The sequence below is a fragment of the Triticum urartu genome, chromosome 3 (genome assembly GCF_003073215.2).
Source record: "Triticum urartu cultivar G1812 chromosome 3, Tu2.1, whole genome shotgun sequence".
NCBI lineage: Eukaryota > Viridiplantae > Streptophyta > Magnoliopsida > Poales > Poaceae > Triticum > Triticum urartu.
In genome coordinates, this window is record NC_053024.1 from 424,452,574 (window position 1) to 424,475,780 (window position 23,207).

Sequence of the window (23,207 nt, forward strand, 5' to 3'; positions counted from 1 at the left end):
GTGTGAGATTGCCGAGTCCTCGTGACTCATGGATACTTCCAAACAGTTGCAGGTGCCGATGATACCAGTGCAGTTGACGCAACCGAGCTCGAGTGGGAGCTTGATGAAGATCTTTGTCGTTACTATGTGTCATTTCCTGTTGATCAGTAGTGGTGCCTGAAGGAAATATGCCCTAGAGGCAATAATAAAGTTATTATTTATTTCCTTATATCATGATAAATGTTTATTATTCATGCTAGAATTGTATTAACCGGAAACATAATACTTGTGTGAATACATAGACAAACAAAGTGTCACTAGTATGCCTCTACTTGACTAGCTCGTTAATCAAAGATGGTTATGTTTCCTAACCATAGACATGAGTTTTCATTTGACTAGCGGGATCACATCATTAGGAGAATGATGTGATTGACATGAGCCATTCCATTAGCTTAGCACCCGATCGTTTAGTTTGTTGCTATTGCTTTCTTCATGACTTATACATGTTCCTATGACTATGAGATTATGCAACTCCCGTTTACTGGAGGAACACTTTGTGTGCTACCAAACGTCACAACGTAACTGGATGATTATAAAGGTGCTCTACAGGTGTCTCCAAAGGTACATGTTGGGTTGGCGTATTTCGAGATTAGGATTTGTCACTCCGATTGTCAGAGAGGTATCTCTGGGCCCTCTCGGTAATGCACATCACTTAAGCCTTGCAAGCAATGCAACTAATAAGTTAGTTGCAAGATGATGTATTACAAAACGAGTAAAGAGACTTGCCGGTAATGAGATTGAACTAGGTATTGAGATACCGACGATCAAATCTCGGGCAAGTAACATACCGATGACAAAGGGAACAAACGTATGTTGTTATGCGGTCTGACCGATAAAGATCTTGGTAGAATATGTAGGAGCCGATATGAGCATCCAGGTTCCGCTATTGGTTATTGACCGGAGACGTGTCTCAGTCATGTCTACATTGTTCTCGAACCTGTAGGGTCCGCACGCTTAACATTACGATGACAGTTTCATTATGAGTTTATATATTTTGATGTACCGAAGGTTGTTCGGAGTCCCGGATGTGATCACGGACTTGACGAGGAGTCTCGAAATGGTCGAGACATAAAGATCGATATATTGGACGACTATATTTGAACACCGGAAAGGTTCCGGGTGAGATTGGGACAATACCGGATCACCGGGAGGTTATTGGAACCCCCCGGGAGGTATATGGGCCTTATTGGGCCTTAGTAGAAAGGAGGGGAAAGGAGCAAGGGAGGGCCCCCCCCAAGCCCAATCCGAATTGGGAAGGGGGCCGCCCCCCCCCTTTCCTTCCTCCCTCCTTCCTCTTCCTTCCCTCTCCTACTCCTAATAGGAAAAAGGGGAGTCCTACTCCCTGTGGGAGTTGGACTCCCCCCTAGGGCGCGCCACCCTCCTTGGCCGGCCCCCTCCTCCACTCCTTTATATACGGGGGCAGGGGGGCACCCCATAGACACAACAGTTGATCATTGATCTCTTAGCCATGTGCGGTGCCCCCCTCCACCATAGTCCTCGATAATATTGTAGCGGTGCTTAGGCAAAGCCCTGCGACGGTAAAACATCAAGATCGTCACCACGCCGTCGTGCTGACGGAACTCATCCCCGACACTTTGCTGGATCGGAGTCCGGGGATAGTCATCGAGCTGAACGTGCGCTAGAACTCGGAGGTGTCGTAGTTTCGGTGCTTGATTGGTCGGGCCGTGAAGACGTACGACTACATCAACCGCGTTGTGCTAACGCTTCCGCTTCCGGTCTATGAGGGTACATAGACAACACTCTCCCCTCTCGTTGCTATGCATCACCATGATCTTGCGTGTGCGTAGGAAATTTTTTGAAATTACGACGTTACCCAACAGTGCCCAGCTGGGACGATCGGGGATCTAGCATTTGGGGTTGTCTTCTTTTATTTTGGTTCTGTAGTCGGACCTTGATTGTACTCTGGATGATGTATGTTTAACTTGTTATTTGTGTGAAGTGGTGATTGTTAGCCAACTCTTTATCCCTTTCTTATTTAGTACATGGGATTGTGTGAAGATTACCCCTCTTGCAACAAAACTATCATGCGGTTATGCCTCTAAGTCGTGCCTCGACATGTGGGAGATATAGCCGCATCGTGGGTGTTACATCAGGTCACTCACTTTTGTTAGCAAATGTCTCCCCCTAGGGATCACAATCTTCCTAGTGACACAATTTGGGATCCAAGCATCTTCCCAGATATTGTGTGTGATTGTATGCTTATCATACACGTTCTATAATAGTGAACCGTTCATGATGGGCCGCGCATCATAAACGTAGCACCACAGAATACCGACTGCGATGGCAATGCGAGCACAAACGAGTAGGAGTACTTTATATGCATCTTGGCTCCCTATCCCCGATGGTTTCTGGGTTGTGTGGGAAGGACCCCCCTATCGCTTGCACTCACTTGACGATGGTTCAAATGCCGTCGTGGAAAGGGGTTAAAAACCATTTTTATAGCACTGACGCGTACTAGTGATGCATTCAGTCTGGAGCCAAAGTCACCTTTGGCACCGGTGGTGGCACCTGCTGGCCCGTCTGTCGGTGTCGCCGGAGGCGACAGGCCCCAGGTTGGGGAAATGGCGCGGGTCCTTCAACCGGTACGTGACTTCGGTGGTTCCCGTGTGTGTGGCATGCCTACACCTCATGCAGACCCTTCTGGTTGCTGGCACATCGTCATGAGGCCCTGCCCACCACCTTCCATGTTCCTCCGTTGTCATGCTTTCATCGCGCGGCCTACTCCCCCAAGGTGGTTGCAGGATCATTTGCTTCTGATGCTTCTTTATAGGGCATCGCGCCCGGGAGTGTAGGGACCCAATCTGGTGCACGAGTTGCCTTCAATTCGGGCATATCGCTCATTTCTGTCATGTAGAGCCCTACGACGACTAGACTATGGCACCTTGGGGAGCTACTCCACCTCCTACCCCCACCACATGCATCCACCGATGATGCTACATTGAATGACGTGCCTTTGCAGCATGTGTGCATGGTGAGGGCCGAGTTGCTTCGCATTGAGCTTCGCGACTGCCTTACCCGTGCTAGGAGTGTTTTTGTGAGAGCGGAGGCCGCTCTTGGCAAGCTCTAGGTTGTGCACGTTGTGCCTTTGCTTCAGGTTGTTTTTGTTTCTACGGATGAAGGGGAAGTATTCCACTATGGAGGTTTCTCCCCACGTGCTAGATCTTACTCGTCGTCGTTGTGCCTATGAATGTTAACAAAAGTTAACTGAATCTTTGGATAATTTCTGAACCTCACCTAGAGTAGAAGCAATTTCTGATCTACTGTTGCTGTCAATTTCCTCAAGATAAAAGAACATTATTCAGGAATTTAATATGTCATCACTTTTTTTTGAGCTGTCAGAGCACCCACAGGAGGAAAAGCTTTCAAAATGGTGGGCATTCACTTGTAGTTTTTCTTCATGCAGATAGGCCTTCCAACTTTCCAAGATTCTTACTCTGGGTTAATTAATTACACAACATACAGAAGTAGAGTCATGTTGCTGGTCTATTGAGCATAAAAATAAACTATGTATAAAAGCAGGGTTGTTAAGCCTATTCTCTACAAGATTACCTTCGTAGAACTATTACACACGATCGAATGTGAGCACATAAAGTGAACTTTCCAAGATTAAGTTAACTTGTGAGAGATACTACTAGCATCTTCTCTGCATCTTCAGTAAATTGTCATTTGGCAGTTTAAAAAAACTCATAAAGTGGAGTAGGAGCATAAAAAATTCAGGGGAGTATATGTTCAGTACTGTCATGGTCACTACTGTTATGATCTCTACTGCCATGGTCTCTACTGCCATATTGTACAAAGAAATAAAATAAAATAACAATGCTTGCAAATTTTGCAAGCACTAGTTTGGAAAATGAAAACATACACTCATGTTTCAGTTGACAGTGACAAATTTTGCAAGCACTAACTTGGAAAATCCTACTGCAGTTTACTAAAATTTCCTTGATGTTCATGGAATGTGCTTCCATCAACTAAATTTCCTTGTTTCTAAACTGTAGCATTAAAATGATCATGGTCTAAAATGAGAGAAGGAAAACATCTCTGAAAACATTCCCAAATCCTTCCTGACAGAAAGACAGAGAAAAGACAGCACAATAAGATTACAAAGTGGCTTACATAATGAGCGCAGGGTGAAGGTCTTCACATGCAAACCTGCATCACATAGCTTTTGTTTTCAGTTAACCAAAATAACAAAATGTGGATGTCTTAACAGTTTGCTGTCAATTTTCGACTGAGTTTACTGAACTTGTTAATTTTACTGAGCAAAATCCATCACTAGTGACTGAATTTTTATTTTATTTGAATTTATTTGGAATAATGTCAACAGGGATACTACAAGGACTAACAAGAAGTTGCTCCTGTAGAATAAAGATCAGGAGCAAATCTGCTCCTACAGAGAGGAAAACAAAAATAAGCATCAATAATTGGCATGTTCTGGTATTGATCTTAGCTTATTTGAATTAGTTAACATTACGAATTGCATATACTAAAGCAAACTTGTGACTAAATTTTTGTATAGTCACTTTTGACTAACTTTATTTGAGTTTATTTGGAATTATTCTTCTTCTACTCTTACTACTACTGTCAACATTCAATTTTGACCTGGAAACAGGGGGACTAGGTGAAAAAAAAAATCTACTGAATTAAATTGATTAAGTTGGAATCTCTCTTTTCTATAGGAGTTAACTGAATTTTGTACTGAACCCAATCTACAGGAATTGATTGAAATAGTGAATGCATCCATGGATGATACTACCTAAAACATGTAAGCAGAGATCTACTCCAATTCATGAACAGTAAACTGTCCCAGCGATGCACACAATTGAGCACACAGTAAACTGAATTCATAGACTGAATTTTACCGAACTTGGTAATTTTACTAAGCACACAATTGAAGTGCTTGTGCATTTAATCTCCACTTCTTTTCTTTTGATAGTGAAATTCAATCTGAATTTTGTAAGCAGAGAAGCAATGTAGTGACTGTACTCCAAGTTAAATTCAGGCAATGTGTACACAAAGTAGTGACTTTGTCACCAACTGAACTCAATTATCACCAATACTGTTTATACTGAATTTATACTGTATGTTTATCTACTGTATGTTCACCAATACTGGAAGCATGCAAAGTGCAAGGCTAACTGAATCTATACTGTATGTTCATCTACTGTAGTCCATCTCCATGGCTAACTGAAATTTGTCAGTACTGTACTCGTACTCCATATACATGGCTCACCTGCACCAAAAGAAGCAGCATCCATTCCTCTGCAATACTCCATTCCTCCTCCAATTTCTGCACAAACCAATCGCTGCAAAAAATCAGCTCACCTGCTTGCTTCAACAGACAGACATCACCTGTAAATTCAGAAGACAGACCTGCGCTGTGGGCGAGCGGGGAGCAGAAGCAGAAGCGGCAGCGGCGGCGCTGGTGGAGCCAAGAGTGCAGGTCCTCCATCATCAGCCCACCAGCTCGAGGAGCAAGATGAGCTGCTGGAGCAAGTCTTCGTCTTCCCCATGCCCTGGTCGTCTTTCCCATGCCACCGCCGCCGGAGCTCGAGGTCTGGAGGAGGTGCTCGAGGACGAGGAGCGGGCCATCGAGCTCCGCCGCCGGAGCTCGAGGTCTGGAGGGGGTGCTCGAGAACGAGGAGCGGGTCATCGAGCGCCGCCGACGCAGCCGGCAAGGCACGAGCTTTACAGAAAAGGAGATCCCTTCCCTCTTGATCTCCTAGTGCGGACGCAGAGAAGCGGCGAGACGAGGGGGAGAAGGCGGCCGACATGCGGCGAGGCGACGGAGCAGGCGGCCGGCGCGTGGCGAGGCGACGGAGCAGAGAAGCAGACGGAGGGAGGGCTGCGTAGTTTGTCGGGAGAAAGGGGAGGTGATTTTCGCAAAATGTCGTCAGGGACAACTTTTCCCGAACGGAGGGAGTACTAGTTATGTTACCCCACTATGGCCAGCCTTATATAGCTTTGCTACGAGGATCCTGGGCCGACATGTCAGTGGACCAATGGCACCTACAGTACGTCAAGGGATCTGTGTCCATATGAGTCCTCGGACCCTACCATTGTTAGAAAGAAATCTTTTGCACTTGCATCTCTACCCCTCTTCTTAAACTACTCTACAGTTCAGTTCATAATAAGAGTATACCAAATCCGGTAATGAGTCATGACCGCTAAATCAATACCATAATCATAGCGCAGACTAACACATGATTTTGATTGGTTCATACGTCTCCGTACATGGAATGCGTACGCAGTCAAATGAAGCCGCCGAGGGAGAGGCTGAGGGTGGCCTGAAGGTCGAGCCGCCAGAGGTAGCCGCCAGCGTCTAGCCGCCACACGTCGCACGGGGCCACGAGGGAACCTCGGCGAGGGCATGCGTACGGGACGCGCACCCGACAGGTGAAACCGGCACAGGAGCCCCACGCCGGCACGGGGGCGCCATCCTTGGCGGCGAGCACCACCCGCACCTCGGAAGCGGCCGCCGACGGGGCCATGGCTGCGTCTACGTCCTCCCTACCGGACACTGCCCGGTTGAAAGCCACGTTTGTCCACGTGACGCGGCCGCACTGGTCGGACACGAACGTTGGGGCCTCGTCGCCGCCGCAGGCCGCAGCGTACGGCGCCTCGCCGTCGCGCCAGATGCCTGTGACGTCCTCAACCGTCACCCAGGACACCGCTTGCCGCAGCGCCTGCGGCGGCAGGACCAGTCCGGCAACGTGGGCAGGCGCCAGATTCGCCACCGGCGCCGCCCCACCGAACCCCTCCTCTGCCGGCAGCACAGGCATGAGCGGCAGGGGTGGAGGAGGCGACGAGTCGACGGACGTCATCCCCGACGAGGAGGAGGACGGCGAGGACAAAGGCTTGTCCTGCACGTAGTCCAACTTTTGCGTCGTCGGTGCAGCCACCGTGGCCTGCTTCTTGGGCTTCCGTCCCCTCCTCCCGGTACCCCCTGGCCCTGCAACCGCCTTCCGTCTCCCCTTCCCCTTCCCAGCCGGCACGGCCGGCATCGGCGCAGGCGCCATCGCCGCCGGCTTTGGCGCGATGGGCCTAAACTTCAGCATGGCCCTTCCCATGTGCCACCCCTGGCCTGCCTGGGCCCCGGCTGCGTACCTCGGCGCCAAGCAGCACCCTCCCTTCCTCTCCATCATACACCAGACGCCTCGGTGGAAGCAGAAGAGAACGGCAGCGACTAGTCTCAGTTACGCTGAGTGCTACTTTCTCGGCGCGGTGCGAGTAGACCACGGCGGCAAGCAGGTTGGTTTTATACAAGGACGCGCAAGGGACACGCGTCAGGGAGCACAGGTGTCGCGAGTGGGAGCGGGATATGATTGGTCTCGCGACACCACCTGGCCCCCGACGGGCAGCGGCAGCACGTGAAAGGCCGCGACCCCATTGGGCGCGCTCGCCATGGCTGCCGTGGCACGCAAACGGATTAAATATCTGCTAGGAGTACCAGACTAGCCAGTAAGAGAAGAGATTTGTACTAGCGCTAGCGCGACGTGTCCCTTGCTTGCTGCCCCATCCGTAGAACGCAAGAGAGCGCAAAAGGCGTGATTCGCTTCGGCCACAAGTACAAGCACGCGCACCTCACTGAGACGTGGGCCCGACCGAGCTATGAGGTCCACATGTCTGTAGGACGAAGTTTGAGGTTTTGCGTGTGTTGTTGCTGCGGGTAAAGGTGGCGGTGGTCGGGTGGGTAGAGTGGGGGTGAGGATTTTGGACCAATGGGAGTGCGTCCAGTGTGCAGCGCTTTATTGGTGGGGAGGGAACACGTAGAGCGGTCAGAGGGACCGTCTGGAAGATCGATGGCTCGTGGCCCCATCGATGCTGCTTTTTCTTAGGGAAAGGCATGGGGCACCAAAACTACTAGCCCCACACAACATGGTCCAAGTCTCTAGACTAGTGAAAGTGAAGTTGTTGTACCGTGCGTGCGTTAGGCATACTCTCCAGTTGATGCATCGGCCTACCCTAGGTCGGCGCAAGCATTGCGACTTCCTACTTGTCAGCAAAATCAAAGCTACCTTGCTCTCGACCCATACGTTGCGGCCTATCACGCAACACTTCGACAGCCTGGCCTATCACGCAACACTTCGACAGCCTTAATTTTTACTCGGTTTTTCTTAATCGATACAGGGCTTCAGGACGGTGACTTCCAAAAGGGCATACATGGGACGGCAAGGGTAGTTCTGTAACTTTTAATCAGCACAAAGTCCTCATTGTAACAGCAGGCAAACAGCCCATTCTATAACGAGTTACAAACATGAGAAGCAGCATACAAGATACAACTAAGACAACCACAAATCGCAAACCTGCCTTTTGTTAGATAGTACCTCCTTGTCATGTGGTTATCTGAACCATCCTGTTCTCTATAAAATCTAGCAACAGAATGTAAAAGTCGACAAACAACAGTCACTATTTTACAAGTCATTTCCAGAGCTTGACAAGCCTGTCATGACTAACTGAGGCAACCTTGCCTGTTGCGCTCGATGCTGCTAGGGCTGCAATTAAACCGTCATGAGCATTGTTCAAGGTCATGGCATTCTTCTCCCTGATGTCCCAAAGTTCCAAGGACTGCACCGCAGAGTATAGCAACACACACTATCAGCATGCTCACAAAATGGAATTTCTTCGCTTAAGCTCAAATGCACCCTCATGAACAGTGAAGTTGAAAAGGCATTTCTACTGCGCTAGGTGAAAAAAACAAAATTGATGCTCCAAAAGGACTATTTTTTAAAGCATTTTAGAGTGCTATTTTGTTATTTTTGCCCAGACCTCCACGAATGTGACTTCATCACCAAAATGTGCATGAAGGAAGAAGACTAAGATCAAGCCCAAATTCAATTAATTTTCTATTTATTTTTTTCCTGTTCATAGAGGGGCATTTGGGCTCAGGATTCAAAGGGCACTTTCGAAACTTACCTCATAACAACCAATGACTAGCAAAGAAGGGTGAGCTGGATGGAAAACACATGTTTGAAACTTGTTCCCACTGCAGTTCAACTCATTCACAAATTCACCATCCTGCCCAGAAGTAAATGACCATATTCTGACAGCATCTTCACTAACAGAAGCAAGATAGTCACCCGCAGAGTCCCAACAAACTGACTGAATGTCCTTTGTATGACCCTGCATACATGAACAGAACTTCCCACTCAAAAATCCACCACCACTGGACCACAAGATACTTGCAACTTCTTTTTTGAGATGGAAGAAACATACAACTTAACATAATTAAGGTTCATAAAATCCCTAGAAGAAATACCATTTGAATCATAATCTTTGATGCCTTTGATATATACTCCCTCCGTTCGGAATTACTTGTCGCGGAAATGGATGTATCTAGACGTACAAGTAATTCCGAACGGAGGGAGTATAGGAGATGATTATTAGCAAAGAGGAACTTATTCTGGGTGCACTGGTCTGATCATGCAGTGTCTACCTAATGGACACTACCATGCTCCGTTTGTTACCTAGCAGGTCAAATGGAAACTCTTGGACCAAGGAATACAATTCTACAGAAAGGTGTAAACATATTTCGGTTTCGTCAAATCTACTGATTAAAGCCTCCTAGTGCCAAGAGCATATAGTGAACCTTCTTTGTCCACTGCTATCTTAGACAATTGGTATGCTTTTACTACTGCAGAAACTAAAGACATGGCACAGCATAACTTGCACAGTAATGAGTTCTACAACAGCTGATGAAAAACAGCCAGTGCCCAAACAACTGCCGTTTGGGGCACTTTGGGCCAAAGAACCAGCTCCAGCAGATGATGTATCTCTATTTGATGATGCAAAAAATTGTGGGCAGCCCAAAACTTCAGCCCCAAGTGCTGCCCAAAAACCTCTACCGGCTGTCCAATACCAAAACACTGCAGCGGGAACCTAACTGCCACGCTGAAACTTCCCCGTCGCCTGACCATCGCCCGGTTCCGACATATTCTCGCCGCCAGTCCCGCAACGGAGTCCCAGCCCCAGAGCCACCCCACCGCTCATTCTCGTCGGCCAAGATAACCGCCACGACCCCAGCCGCTGCCACCGATTCTGGCCATTCCTCCCGCCCCCTCCACCACCGGAGATTGTCACCGTCGCTCCACCATTGGCCGCCGAGGTCGATTAGCAGCCGGGCGACCTCCAATCAAGCGGCCAGACCACCGCCAAGCTGCCAGACCCTTTCGAAGCTTTCGGCGCGCCAACGCCGGAGTTGGCCGCTCCCCCCGGCTCCTGGTGCCTCCCATCTCCTGTCCTAGGCGGCCCGGCGACCATCTCGGCCCCGGCAACCTCCGCCGATCGAAGTCAAGCTCGGCTCCCGGCAGCCGTCAGCTCCGCCTCCCCACCATTGGATCTCATGTTTCATTTGCTTTCCAATTTTTTGTCATCTGGAAAAGCAACAACAGCCACGATGCCCAAAAACCTTCTCTCTCCTACCCTATAATCGTTTTTTGGAGATGCTCTTATGAGACAGATGTAAATGCGTTCTTAAATGCTCTCAGCAAATTTTGTAGCTGATCTTTTGGTAACAAACCTGTAAAGGGCTTCTACAAGCATGCTGTGTCTCCCCATCAAGTATGTAGATAGCCTTCTCTGATGCAGCTGCTAGATATTTTCCTTTGCGGGGTTGAAATCTCATCTGAGTGGCACCTCCCTGCGAAGATAACAATATGAGAGAAAACCATCAAAAAAATAATTGTTTGAGCAGAAAATTGTGCGGTATGTGAAAATCAGAACTGAATAGACAAATACCTTAAAAACCTTGACACAGGTCAGGCAGCTACCATTGTTAATGCTCCAACTGCGGACTTCCCCATCACTATCACAGGAGCAAATAATATCTTCTTTATTGGGGTGAAAATCAAGTGACATCACAGATGCTGAATGACCCGTGAAAGTACGGAGCGAATAGTCAGTCTGCACAGTCAAATCAGTTAGTCACAACAAACTAAGATTGCAGCAGTTTCTAATGCAATATCTTCATACGACAAATACATTGAAAGGAGGAAACAAATGCTAAGGAGTATACAAAGGAGGAAACAGATGCTAAGGAGTATACATTGTCAGCATCCCAAACCCGTACGGTTTTGTCAAAGGAAGATGTAGCAAGGCGGGACATGCTTGGGCTAAATCGAACATCGGTTATCAAAAATGAATGCTCTTCTAACGAGGATTTAGGCTTCAGGGGATCTGTACACCATAAAAGAACCTGCAGAGGAGCAGGTGTGTGATTGAAGGTTTTCTGACAATGGTAGAATATAGCTACTTCTGCATCAACAGCCACACCTTTTTATCATGACCACCAGTAGCAAGCAATTTGCCATCGGATGAGAAGTGGCAACAAACAACTTTACTTGCACTTGCACGTGCTTTTGCAACCTCAGCAAAGCCAAACCCTGCAACAAACAGATCTTGAGAAGATTGCAGCAGTTGGACGCCTTAAGAATTTATGATACTTCTACTTTTGACACCTTTTTTCCTACTTTTAAACTAATATTGATAAAGCCACGTGGCAAGTAGGAACAGTTTCGAGTTTCTGGTCTGTTTTCTTTTGAGAATCAGACCTCTAATGGGTTTTTGCTACCAGGAGAAGGGAATGGCCATGTCGATGGGGTCTATCTAAATAGAGAGGAACCTACAGGGCTGATTACTCAATCACTCCATTGTGATAACAATCACACCCATATTCTTTATCATTTCTAAATACAGATAACTGTCATCTGCCGGTATAATAAGGAATGGCCCTAACAACAGCCCCTTTAAATACTACAAAACGTTTTAAATCAGACTGGACTGAACGAAGAAGGATCTTTCCACACAAGAGTGGAAGGGATCCTTTATAAATAGATCATAGCTCCAATCAAGCTTGCTCTGTTGTCTAGGATCGTTAGTGCTATAGTGGAGACACTTATCTCAAATAAGAATGGTTGGCACATTCCCTTTCTGGTGGTAGTCATTGAGGATCTCAAAAACAGGGACCGCAAAAACGTGTCAATGACAACGCTGGGTGAGAAGGCTGAAGAAGAAAAACCGGTAGATTTGAATGTCACTTCCTTTGCTAAGATAGCTAGATTTGAATGTCCATAAAGTATAGGTGCAAGCAAGCAGGAGCTCCCTTACATGGAACAAGGCATAAATTTGATGTCAAGACATTTCTTACGGAGAGGATTTGCATATAGTTCCCTAAAGTGGTATGATCATATCATAGGTCCCTATCCTGCACACCTTTGCATGTTATATCACAATCGCATTTAATTTCAAGATTAGACGACAGCTTGAGGATCTAACTAGTGTGAAGCCTGCGCTTTGCTGCGGACAAGTTTATTTTAAAATGCGTGTATATGAAATTTGAATATATTTTTAAGCATACTCACAAATTTCAATCATTGTTTAAGTGCATAAACAAATGAAAATGTTAAACTTTGGCACAGCTAAGGCAATTTCAGTGGTAGCATCATTCGTGAAGTTACAACCTGAATTTTGTGACGTGTTAATCCAACAATCGTTCTGCTTCTTTTGATTCTTTCCTAATGTCTTTCCACGAAGAGGTATCATTTCACCAAGAGAAACGCCTCTCCACGAAGGGACATCTTTTCATCAATGGTCGTGTCCCATGAGTAGATATATTTTAAACAAGGAACATCTTCACCAACAAATGTGTCTTTTAATCAAAGGACATGTTGTTCGTAGGCCCCAACCCATAAGATCTAACTGACTTGATTAATTCTCGATATAGTCCGACGACTGTTCTTTTTAAAGTGGTGATGTGGCTTAACGCGGATGCTGCATTAGGAGTCAGTTTTAGAATAAAGAGATGCCAAAAATACTCTCCCCCTTCCCATATGGAACCAAGGCCCCATGACTTTATCAATGGTGACATTGTTGAGAAGTAGCCACGGGGCACAACTACTTCTGTGCACCGCACACCTTGGACCTTGATGCCTACCACTTGGGAGGAGGAGGGGGGGAGGGGGAGGGGTCGACGTTAGTATATCTTGTACTTCAGTGGTAGCGAACTAGCAAGATGGTCAACAGTAGCAGGAGATCACATGATCAAGGACATGCAACAGCAAGCAAACCAAGAGGGGTGCTTTTAGGAAACAGTAATGTATTATGAAGCTCAGGATTAATAAAGGAATCTAGATTATTAGGAGCCCATATTGTTTATGGGAGGAAAAGGGCCTTAGCATCCAACTATATAAGGATGCCATGTATCTATGTTTGAGGCAAGCAAGAACAAGCAATTTAAACTCTGCCAGTTATTCTCTCGACTCAACCTATGTCTACACAATACCTAGCAGCCACGACATCTGGCTATCTTTAGCACTGTGGTTCTTAGAATAAGGATTGTGGACAATGTACCGAAAATAGGTATGCGATCAGCAATGAGGGCTATTTATCAAGCTACATTACCTCGGTCACAAGTAACAGAATACACAGATTGAGCTTGACAAGGACCAGTTATCAGCAGGACTAAAAAGCATACCTTTACTGGCATCCATGCAGCGTCCCAAGGTATCCCTGGGATCCATGTCATCCTGTGACAGAAAAGATTCAACATTTTCATCCAATCCTTCTTCCAGCAAACGGTCCACATCACCCTGTAATGAAGCATTTTTATTATTATACTGCCAAAAAGAAAGAAAAAATCGATCAAACATATGAATACCAGTGGGTTTGCGGTAGATGTCAAGCTTCCAGTGCCATCAGAGCCAAACATTGCCAAGGGTTTTGCTGAAACACCATTCTGCTGAAGTTGTGGTACTGGCATCGGATCTCCTGGTGTATGAGTGGAAGGTGTCGAGGGTGCAGAACCTGGAGACGGGCCAGCAGTATTTCCAGTTCCTGAACTATTAGCTCTACCCGAGGAAGAGCCAGGCTTCTTTCTTTTCTTCGTTGACTGAACAACAAATAGTATTGTTTGTGTAAATAAACTGAGAACTAGTGTATCGGTCACTTCACTAATCTAAAGCAGTGGGAGGCAAAAATGAAACAACGATTTTTTAAAGTTGACCGGGGAGAGACCGGTAGCCTATAACCAAGAGGTTACCGAAAGTCTCCTATGATCCATTTCAGTTTGCTATGTTTTCTTTACACATTTGCTTGTCGAAGTACTGTATTTCTCTGGTGTTATATGAACACTAATATCATGTTACATCTTTACTAGTCTGAAAGCACCACTTTCCGGACTGATATACTTTTACAGTATTCTTTGCTCTGCACTACATCTTTACTAGTCTGAAAGCACCACTTTCTGGACTGATATAATTTTACCAGTCTGATGAGGTCTAGCTGGTTGGTCATATTTTTGTCACTGCTGGGAAGTAGATCTAAACCCATCAACAACGACAAAAAATGGAAGATCAAGAGTAACAGTAAGGGAAACAAGGAGCAGTAACAGCTCAGTTGATTTAGTGCTATAGATAAATGAACTGTAGTGCAGAGCAAAGAATACAATTGTATGTTTTTATAAACCCTAGAAGATGGATCATGGAGCTAGACACAGTGGTGTAGGCAAGGCCAGATCATGTACCACAGCAAACTTAGCTCAGTTATTACTAATATTATATTGTGTGAAAATACATTATTTGGCAGGAAGATTTGAAAGAAAGTTATCAGCACATTCAGAACTTATGTATACTATAAACAGGAGGACTTTAGGTTTAATGATTAATGCAAAATAATCATAAAAGGCATTTGTGTGCTGCAAAAGTTTACTTGATCGGTGGCCCCAAAAGAATTCGGCATGCCCCCATCAACAGGCATATTTCCAGTTCCTGGCTTTTCTTGTTGGAGAAGCTGATTTGAGCTTTGAGACTGCTGACTGGAGACAGCCTGATGGTGCTGCTGTTGGCTATTGCTTTGTTGTTGTAATAGTTGTTGCTGTTGCTGCTGGTGGTGGTGTGCATTAGCAATTTTCTTCTACTAAACAGAAAATTCTACATAAGAACATGGCAGCAGAAAAAAAAAGGCTAGAAGAATAACCCAAAGGCATATCTACAAGTTGAATCATCAAAGACAAATGTAACATAAAATTAGGTCATCTTATATCAAAAGGGAAGCATAACACATATGAGTGGAATAAAACAGACTTGGAAGATAGAGAACCGCAAAATCAATACCATAAAAGTAAAAATCCAGGAGCTAGAAAAAATTATGAACATTATGAGTTGTCTTTGCACTATTAAAATATTGGCCTTACCATACCAAACACCTTATGGGGAATTAGATGTTTAGGCAATCAGGTAAAATGGCGAATATAAAATAACTCACATTCATTGTTTTGTCATTGCAGAAAATGCCAAAATATGATATCAGGCAACAAAAATACGTTATGAACAGATTGAGATGATGACATTTTGCCATGATGTTCTATCTTCTATGATCAAACCCCCCATCTATCATGGAACAGGAGTTGCCTTACCTCATACAATAAGCACTCGACACGATTAAAAAATAAAGATAAAATTTCACCGAGGAGAAAAATTAAACCTGTTAGTGGAGAAAATACAAGAAAATGAACACTCGGTTAAAAATGAAAAGGTCTACCTTTATTAGCATGTCTATATCACCACCACTTTGACTAGGAGAGCCAATATTTGGAATGATATCTCCACCGCTTGTGGTCTGCCCATCCCGCCCAAGAACTACATTCCTGTTGTTAAACATCATCCTCAATCTTCTGCTGTCAACATCACTAGATGTTGGGGAAGCCATATTTTGCTGCGCCTGCAACGCAAGCTGCTGCTGTTGTTGTGGAGTCAGAAATTGGATCTGTTGTTGCAATTGATGTTGATTCTGCATGAATGACTTCTGCTGTAGAATTCCAGACCGAAGTTGCTCAAGTCCCTGCTGAAATAAACAAAGCAGAATGCATGTCAAAACAAGGTTAAAATTTAGCATCCTTACTAGCAGATGTCAAATCACATATTTGCTATTTGACATTATATTGGAAAAGAAATACTCCCTCCGTTCCATAATGTAGTGCGATATAGATTTTTTGAAAAGTCAAACTTTCCAAACTTTGACCAAGTTTATAGAGAAACTATTTATATCTACAATACCAAATGTATAAAATATGAAACTACATCGTATGATGAATCTAATGGTATATGTTTGGCATTCTAGATGTAAATGTTTTTCACCACAAACTTGGTCAAAATTTGTGAGGTTTGACTTTCCGAAAAAACTATATGCCCAACATTATAAAACAGAAAATATATATGCCCAACATTATGAAACAGAGGGAGTACAAAACTAGCCTTTGTTCCACAAATTGCTTGCAATGACATTGTCTGTGATACCACTATATTTTAACTGTACGTAAACCACACAAAATTACTTGAGAGAGGGGTCAGAGAGAGCCATAGACAAGGTCCGGGATATGATAGCATAAAGGTGAGATCCGCTAGGGCAATATCAAATTGTGCAAATCAACAGAAGAAAGAACAGACATGGTCATAATGTACCAGGTAAACACAAAACAGATCAACGCAAATTTAGATGCTTCCCTTGGTCAGTTAAGTACTACAAAAAATACTATGCTATTACCAACTATGGCAAGTGTGTGTCCCATAAAATAATCGTCAGGTTTCATCAACGTAGGGGAATTCAGTCTAAGCTGAATCAATACTGAATAGAAGGACATTAATCATAAGTGGAGTGTACATAACTACTCCCTCCGTTCGGAATTACTTGTCGCAGAAATGGATGTATCTAGACGTATTTTAGTTCTAGATACACCCATTTCCGAGACAAGTAATTCCGAACGGAGGGAGTAGGATTCAAGTTGGGGCCCTTGCAGTTTTTGACTGGTTACTGTCGTAACTGGAAAAAAATCCGTTTCAATTTTAAAAAAGATTTAGGCCTGAAATTAAATTCAGACACTTTATACAGAAAACCCTTAGGCCTGAAATCTCCCGCAACAAATTTGAACCCTGAATACAACACTGATGAAGAAGCACAAAATAGTAAAATTTTGTCATAAACTAAACCCTTACTGTGAGTGGCCATCCTTTGAGAGTCAAATTATTGGCAGCTTGATTAGATCCTGTTAAGAATGCATCTAAATTAGCCTCACAAAACTGGTCACCCAACTAAGATAAATACAAAATTGGAAATAAGAATAGTGGGAAAAATGAAAAATAAAATGACGTGAGTAGTGGAGAATAGTAATTCATTGGAGCAGAATAATAATATTACCTTGTAGACCCATGAATGACCCCTCAGGACCAGCAGCTCTAGGTGTCAAAATGGGATTTATCTCTGTCTTGATACTCTGCTAAAAGAACACATAAATAGTTTTTTCTTGTTTTCACAGCTGAGTATAGTTAGGGCTGACAGATAATAGATAAATCAGGAAGACACAAGGGACTAACCTGAGCATGCCCTGGAAGTTGGGGGCTTCTACCCTGAATTTGTTGCATAGTGCCCGACAAACCACCAATGGAACCATGCAAAATTTGCCTATATAGGGGGCAAATGTTAACATATTAAAAAAAACGGAATAAAATATATCATTTGGTCTGACTAATAAAGAAACAGTATGTGCTTCCATATAGGGATGAAAACGGAACAGAAACGGACGGAACTGGGTGCTACCACATTTGTTTTCGTTTTTTTTTGCGGAAGCGGAAACGGATACAGAAACCCCAGAAATGAATATGGAAACAGTTACTAGCGGGAACAAATGCGGAGTGGACACGGCAACAAAAGCAGGTGTTGATTGGAACTTAAACACGCTTTAACCATAAATTGATCAATTGTTAACATGGCTACAAAGTAATATAGGGTGTGTTTGCTTTACAACCAACAACAACCACACCAAAATATTGGCGTGCCCGTATGATTTGGCTAACGTTTGGATTGATGCCAAAACTTTGGCTTGCCCAGCACGCCCTGGGTCTTCCCATGTTATTCTCGCCAATTCGTTGGCGCGCCGTCGGCGCAGAAAACGCTCGCCAAAAAATTGGCGACTTCGGTGCCCTCTCTTTCATACTTCATGAGTACGCTTTGTTCGATTGGCAGGCGTATTATCCGGACAGATAAACGCTAACTGAATCATGCGCCATCGCATAACTACCTGATTATATTGGGTGTTTGCCTCCGTAATTATCTGCAGCACTTTTTTCTGTGTGAGATTCGATCCACGCGCGCCGTGCATGCCCGTCCCGCCTCCGTAATCCAAAGCAGCCCTCACCTCTTACTAATTACAGCAATTTGTTTCCTAATTGTGTTTCCTTTTTTCTTGTTATCCCGGGTATACTTGCGTTTGCAATGTCGTGGACTTTAGTCCCGTTGGCCCTATTAATACTTTTCGTTTTTTCCTTCTTTTTTTTCTTATTACGGGAAGGCCATGTAGTGTTTTATGTGTCTCACTGTTTTATTAGCTGAAGATTGAAAGTAAACTAGAATCAAACTAAGGACTAACCCAGCACATGTTGCCATGCACTAACCCAGTTGGCTCCAAACCAAACGAAAGTCTAGCAATTTTGCCAAAAAATTAGCATGTAACAATGGCTATAAACCAAACAACAACACCTTACCAAAATTTTGGTCATGCCCTTGCTTTGGTCATGCCAATATTTTGGTGGGGCTAGCTGAGGCACAAACCAAACACACCCATAATTAGGTTAGTGAATTAGCATAGTATTGTCGTAGTACTGGAAAATTGCGTATAGGGTCTATTTGAGTACGTGTGTGGTAGTAGAAGTTGAGCCATTCTGCTCGCTGTGTCATTGTGTGTTGTTTGGTGGCTGAGCTACAAAACAGCCATAGGCCCATAGTAAGAACGGAAATTCTATATTCACGGAAACGGAGAGTTCCGTTTCCATGTCTGTTCCGTCGGAAAATGCCCTTCTGTTTTTGTTTCCGTTTCCGCATAAAAAATTATGTTCCCGTTTCCGTTTTGCAAATTTCCATTTCCAAATTTCCTCTCCTTCTCAGATTTTCCCCCGGAAACTACTTTCATAGGGCGTACGCATCTACACTCCATACACATTGAAAACCTTACAATTGATGCACGTCCAGGATTATTAACATCTAGGCTCTAAGGAGAAGGCAGCAAGGATAGCCAGCCACACCAGCAAGTCTAAGTGTGGCATCTAAATGATGATTTTGTAACTTTTAACAAGAATGCTAAAATGTCATCAGCTACTTCTGTATGCAGAACATTTTTTGTTAAAGCACTTCATAATTTACAAGTTCAGCGAGTACCCTGAGGATTGTCCACTTGCAGCTGCTTTCAGCAGTGATGTTTCATTCGGATCAAGTAGTTGCCCAGCATTTTCTCCATACCTTTGCTGCAACCGAAAGTTTCAATGTCATAACAAGTAATAACAAATGAACTTATTTTTCTTTTGAGGAAAACATAAATGAAAACCTTTTAGAGTCAACTAAAAGAATTTAGAACAATGGATGTAACTACAGTGATACCTTCATAGATGTGTCTTCCAAAGAGTCTCTCTGGGAAGGCAACTTTAACCTCTCCTCATACATTTTGGTCGCCATAACATTTGCGGTACTTTGGTTTTGTCGCATTAAAGGATTGTTTCCAGAAAGTCCACTTGAAGTACCATTAAGAAGATAAGAATCATCTCTACGCTGCTGCTGCTGCTGCTGTTGCTGCTGCTGCTGTTGCTGCTGCTGCTGCTGCTGCTGTTGCTGCTGCTGCTGCTGCTGCTGTTGCTGCTGTTGGTGCTGCTGATGTTGGTGCTGCTGCTGCTGATGTTGCTGCTGCTGCTGTTGTGCGGCTCTTTGTAACAACATTTGTTGCATTTGTATATGCTGTGGTTGCTGCTGCCGCTGTTGAGGTAACTGCTGTTGTTGGTCCCGGGCTTTCATGAGCTGCGTCTGAAAAGAGAGCAGCACATTCTAGCTGAGTTAGAACTACCAATCCAGGACAAAAGATGCCTCAGAATCACAGCTATTGATGCAGCACAAATAAAATTGTGATTTTCTAATGCAATTAATTAGATCAATATGCAACAAAGTGGCCTTGACAAGCGAAAACATAGAAAACAACATTGTATTATTAATATGTAAAATAAAACATATGTGACGACGGCGGAATTTCCCAGCTATAGTGGATGTAACACATGTAACAAGAAGTTTAAGAACTAAGAACTTGTTTAGTTCGTCAGAAGTAATGGGAAGGTAAACGTGGTTGAAAAACAGTATCACACTGTTAATGTAAATGGAATGGAATGGAAGAAAGTTCAATCTTGTTTGGTTAGCATGAAATATGACGTTAACTAATTGCAAAGCTAGGTCTGTCTTCTTTAACCTGTAGGATGCAACTAGGAAGAACATCCACAAATGGAATTCAAACCACCAAACAACGAAGGATACAAATTGGTATTTTCAATCATTTACGTCCAGCACCAATTTACAAAAAATTCAATGATTAGAAGGGATTTCATCTGCGGAAGAAAAACAAAAATAGAACGTGGGAGAAGAACAAAAATTGAATCAGCCCTCATAAGACATAGCAGATTAGAAAAAAAATCAATCTAGAGCGCATCAATCAAAACCCAAAAGATCTCCTGAGTGGCAGCCCAGCCACGATTTCACGTCTCCCCCATGCCTCGACCAAAACTCTGGCGTCGCTAAGATCCAATTGCATGAGATGGGGGTCATGGAGAATGAATCAGGTCTGGCAGTTTGATGGAAGGGAAGAATGATGCGACCGGTTTGTGGCGACGTTGGCACCCTGTAGCCAGGGGAGATCGTGGAGAATACATCGTGGTCTCCTGGGGATAAACTCGTATGGGAGATTTTCCTTTTTTTCTTACAGGAGCTCAGATGCGATTAAACCGGATCTCGGGCGGAAACAGAATTCCACTAGGCCGGGAACTGATACTGCGGCAACTGATTATGACCCAATCAAAACAAACACCGGTGTAAATGGATCACCTCCTAAGTGTTATTTAAAAGCAATAGAAAATGAACAAAACGAATTTTAGTAAACAAAAAGGGCCTCACAGGCCTTGCAGTAAAATTGGTTACTGACTCACGAACCAAACACCTCCTAAGTGTCATTTAGCTGTAACAGCAAACAAATTGTAGTAAACCAAAGGACCTCGCAGGCCCTGCAGACTAAAATTAGTGACATTTCACATCAGATTACAGGTCACATAGGATTTTTAGTTCATTTTAAGTTTCTTCAGTAGATCCCTCATAATAAGGATAATCAAATGCATAACTGTTTACCTCAATATATGACGCTGCAACATCTGAATGCTTCTCGTTTGTTCTTGCTATGAATATATCCCAAAAAACTGACCACCACTCAAAAAGAAACCCACCAGGTGCATCAATTGCTGCATGGAAACACAGCCTAAAAAGTGAGCAATAGTTTTCATGAACAAATGTTTAAAGGGAAAGGTTGCAAAAACCAGGACATAAGTAGTTAAACTTGCTGAGAAGCACATACCAACTGGATCTGAAGAAACCTTCCCTTCTGATTGGAAGGCCTTTGCAGTTGCCTGCAAATTTCTCTTCATAAAATAGTCGTATATGTAAACATCGAGCCTGTTTCAGCAAGCAGTTAAACATTAGTCCTTAGGGTGAAGGTTAAATGCACTAAGACATACTCCCTCTGTCCGGAATTACTTGTAGCAGAAATGGATGAAAACGGATGTATCTAGAACTAAAATACGTCTACATACATCCATTACTCCAACAAGTATTTCTGGACAGAGGGAATACAATTCTTCAACTACAAGTACAATACCATTCAAAAGACCCGCAACCAGTATGGTGAATAACCAGCTTGGGCATAAAACATTAAGACTTGAATGGCACATTTATGCTGCATCAATGTATATTCATTTTGTTTCTTCAACTTTTATTTTAACACTAGCACATCGTCACCTAGAGTGATCCTATGCACGACAAATGCTTAGGTTTGCTAGTGCACGTTTCCGTGAAACACTGAAAAATCATGAAAAGTATTAGTAGGTCTAGTTCCCAGAAGCAGAATGAGATATTTCACCTCCTTCCTCATACAAGAAATGTTGAAACTCAGATGTGAGTTCAAATCTAGTCATCGATGTGTAAGGAATCAACTTATTCGCTGGTACTTCCCTCCATACTATCTTCCTGAAGAAGATTACCGCAGCCCATGAACCAAATCGAACTCCCTTGTCTTATATCCATAATGGATAGGTCAACTATTACTACTGGTATTTCAAATCTGATGGACAAGTTATCCTGCTGTTCTCAAATCTCCAAATCAGTTCTCTGATATTTGAGAGATCATCACGACAGATTATCACTGAAGAGCTATATAGTCAAAACAGTAGGTCCTTCAACTGGTAAAACAAAGCTCAAACCAAACCCGCAAAAAAAAAAACTCCTGAAACCCTAGCGGCCAAACGCGCCACCACCGCACCACGGGTCTCCTCTCGTCTACTTCAGTTCAAACTTCGTAGCCCCTCCCGTGATTTTTGCTCAAATAATCGCCACCCAGATTAAGCAACAACAACGTCGCCCAGCCAAAACATGCCTCGAATAACAGAATGAATACGAAAAGAAACAAAATCCTCACATCTTGTCAGCCTCCCAGTTCGTCTGCGACATGGCCACCGCAGCTCGCCGACCGGCCTCCCTTCCCCCGAAGCGCCGCCCACGAGAAAAGTTAGCTCTGGCTACGCCTGGGCCGCCGCGGCCACCGACGTCTACGCAGCCGCTGGGCAGCGGGTGGACGGGCGAGTTGCTCGAGACGAGGAGAGGCGGAAGGGAGGAACCCGAGGCGAAACCCTAGAAGCAGCTTTGGGAGGGAAGGTGAGGCGAGGCGGCGGCGAGAGATGTGAGAACAGATTGGAGTTTGCAGTTGCAGAGGCGCGAGGAGGGTGTGCAGGGGAGAACTGGAGAGGAAGGGGAGAAGAAAAGAGAAGGTATAGAAACGCAACGGGACCCACGGATTTCCCACCTTCTTTTTCTATAAAATAAATATAATTGTAATGTATAAATTTTAAGATGGCTTACCACATATGCCATGTGATGTTTGTACACTTTTGCTATGTATATATAATTCTTTTTCAAATGACCCAGGGATGCTTGGGGACTAGAACACGGCAATGCTTAATGGACCATGCCTGTTTAGAAATTGGACAATGATCTTGATGGAATATGACGGTTTCATGAACCCTAGATCGGTGTCT

At 44.2% G+C, this 23,207-nt stretch overlaps 2 protein-coding genes across 7 annotated transcripts; both read right to left on the minus strand.

Annotated features, from left to right (window-relative positions):
- Nucleotides 1-3,830: 3,830 nt before the first annotated feature.
- LOC125544195 lies at nt 3,831-7,366 on the minus strand. The gene is made up of 3 exons (XM_048707781.1): nt 5,431-7,366; nt 5,291-5,347; nt 3,831-4,209 (listed from the first exon to the last, which is right to left on the minus strand). The coding sequence occupies exon 1, from the start codon at nt 7,200-7,202 to the stop codon at nt 6,309-6,311; it is 894 nt and encodes a 297-aa protein (XP_048563738.1). The 5' UTR covers nt 7,203-7,366; the 3' UTR covers nt 3,831-4,209; nt 5,291-5,347; nt 5,431-6,308.
- Nucleotides 7,367-8,235: 869 nt separating this feature from the next.
- LOC125544196 (transcriptional corepressor LEUNIG-like) lies at nt 8,236-22,923 on the minus strand. Of its 6 annotated transcripts, none has more exons than XM_048707788.1 (18): nt 22,592-22,923; nt 21,476-21,573; nt 21,253-21,362; nt 19,477-19,893; nt 19,258-19,343; nt 17,421-17,508; nt 17,245-17,320; nt 17,043-17,092; nt 15,592-15,891; nt 14,761-14,931; nt 13,712-13,942; nt 13,529-13,643; nt 11,329-11,438; nt 11,102-11,251; nt 10,795-10,959; nt 10,577-10,696; nt 8,974-9,180; nt 8,236-8,625 (listed from the first exon to the last, which is right to left on the minus strand). In XM_048707788.1, exons 1-18 carry the CDS (start codon nt 22,621-22,623, stop codon nt 8,479-8,481), a joined length of 2,673 nt encoding a protein of 890 aa, XP_048563745.1. In that variant the 5' UTR covers nt 22,624-22,923; the 3' UTR covers nt 8,236-8,478. The 6 variants fall into 6 exon arrangements, with proteins under 6 accessions (XP_048563745.1, XP_048563744.1, XP_048563743.1 ...); XM_048707787.1 differs by having other exon boundaries at nt 15,592-15,894; nt 17,245-17,323; XM_048707786.1 differs by having other exon boundaries at nt 14,761-14,964; nt 22,592-22,922.
- Between the last annotated feature and the right edge of the window lie 284 nt (nt 22,924-23,207).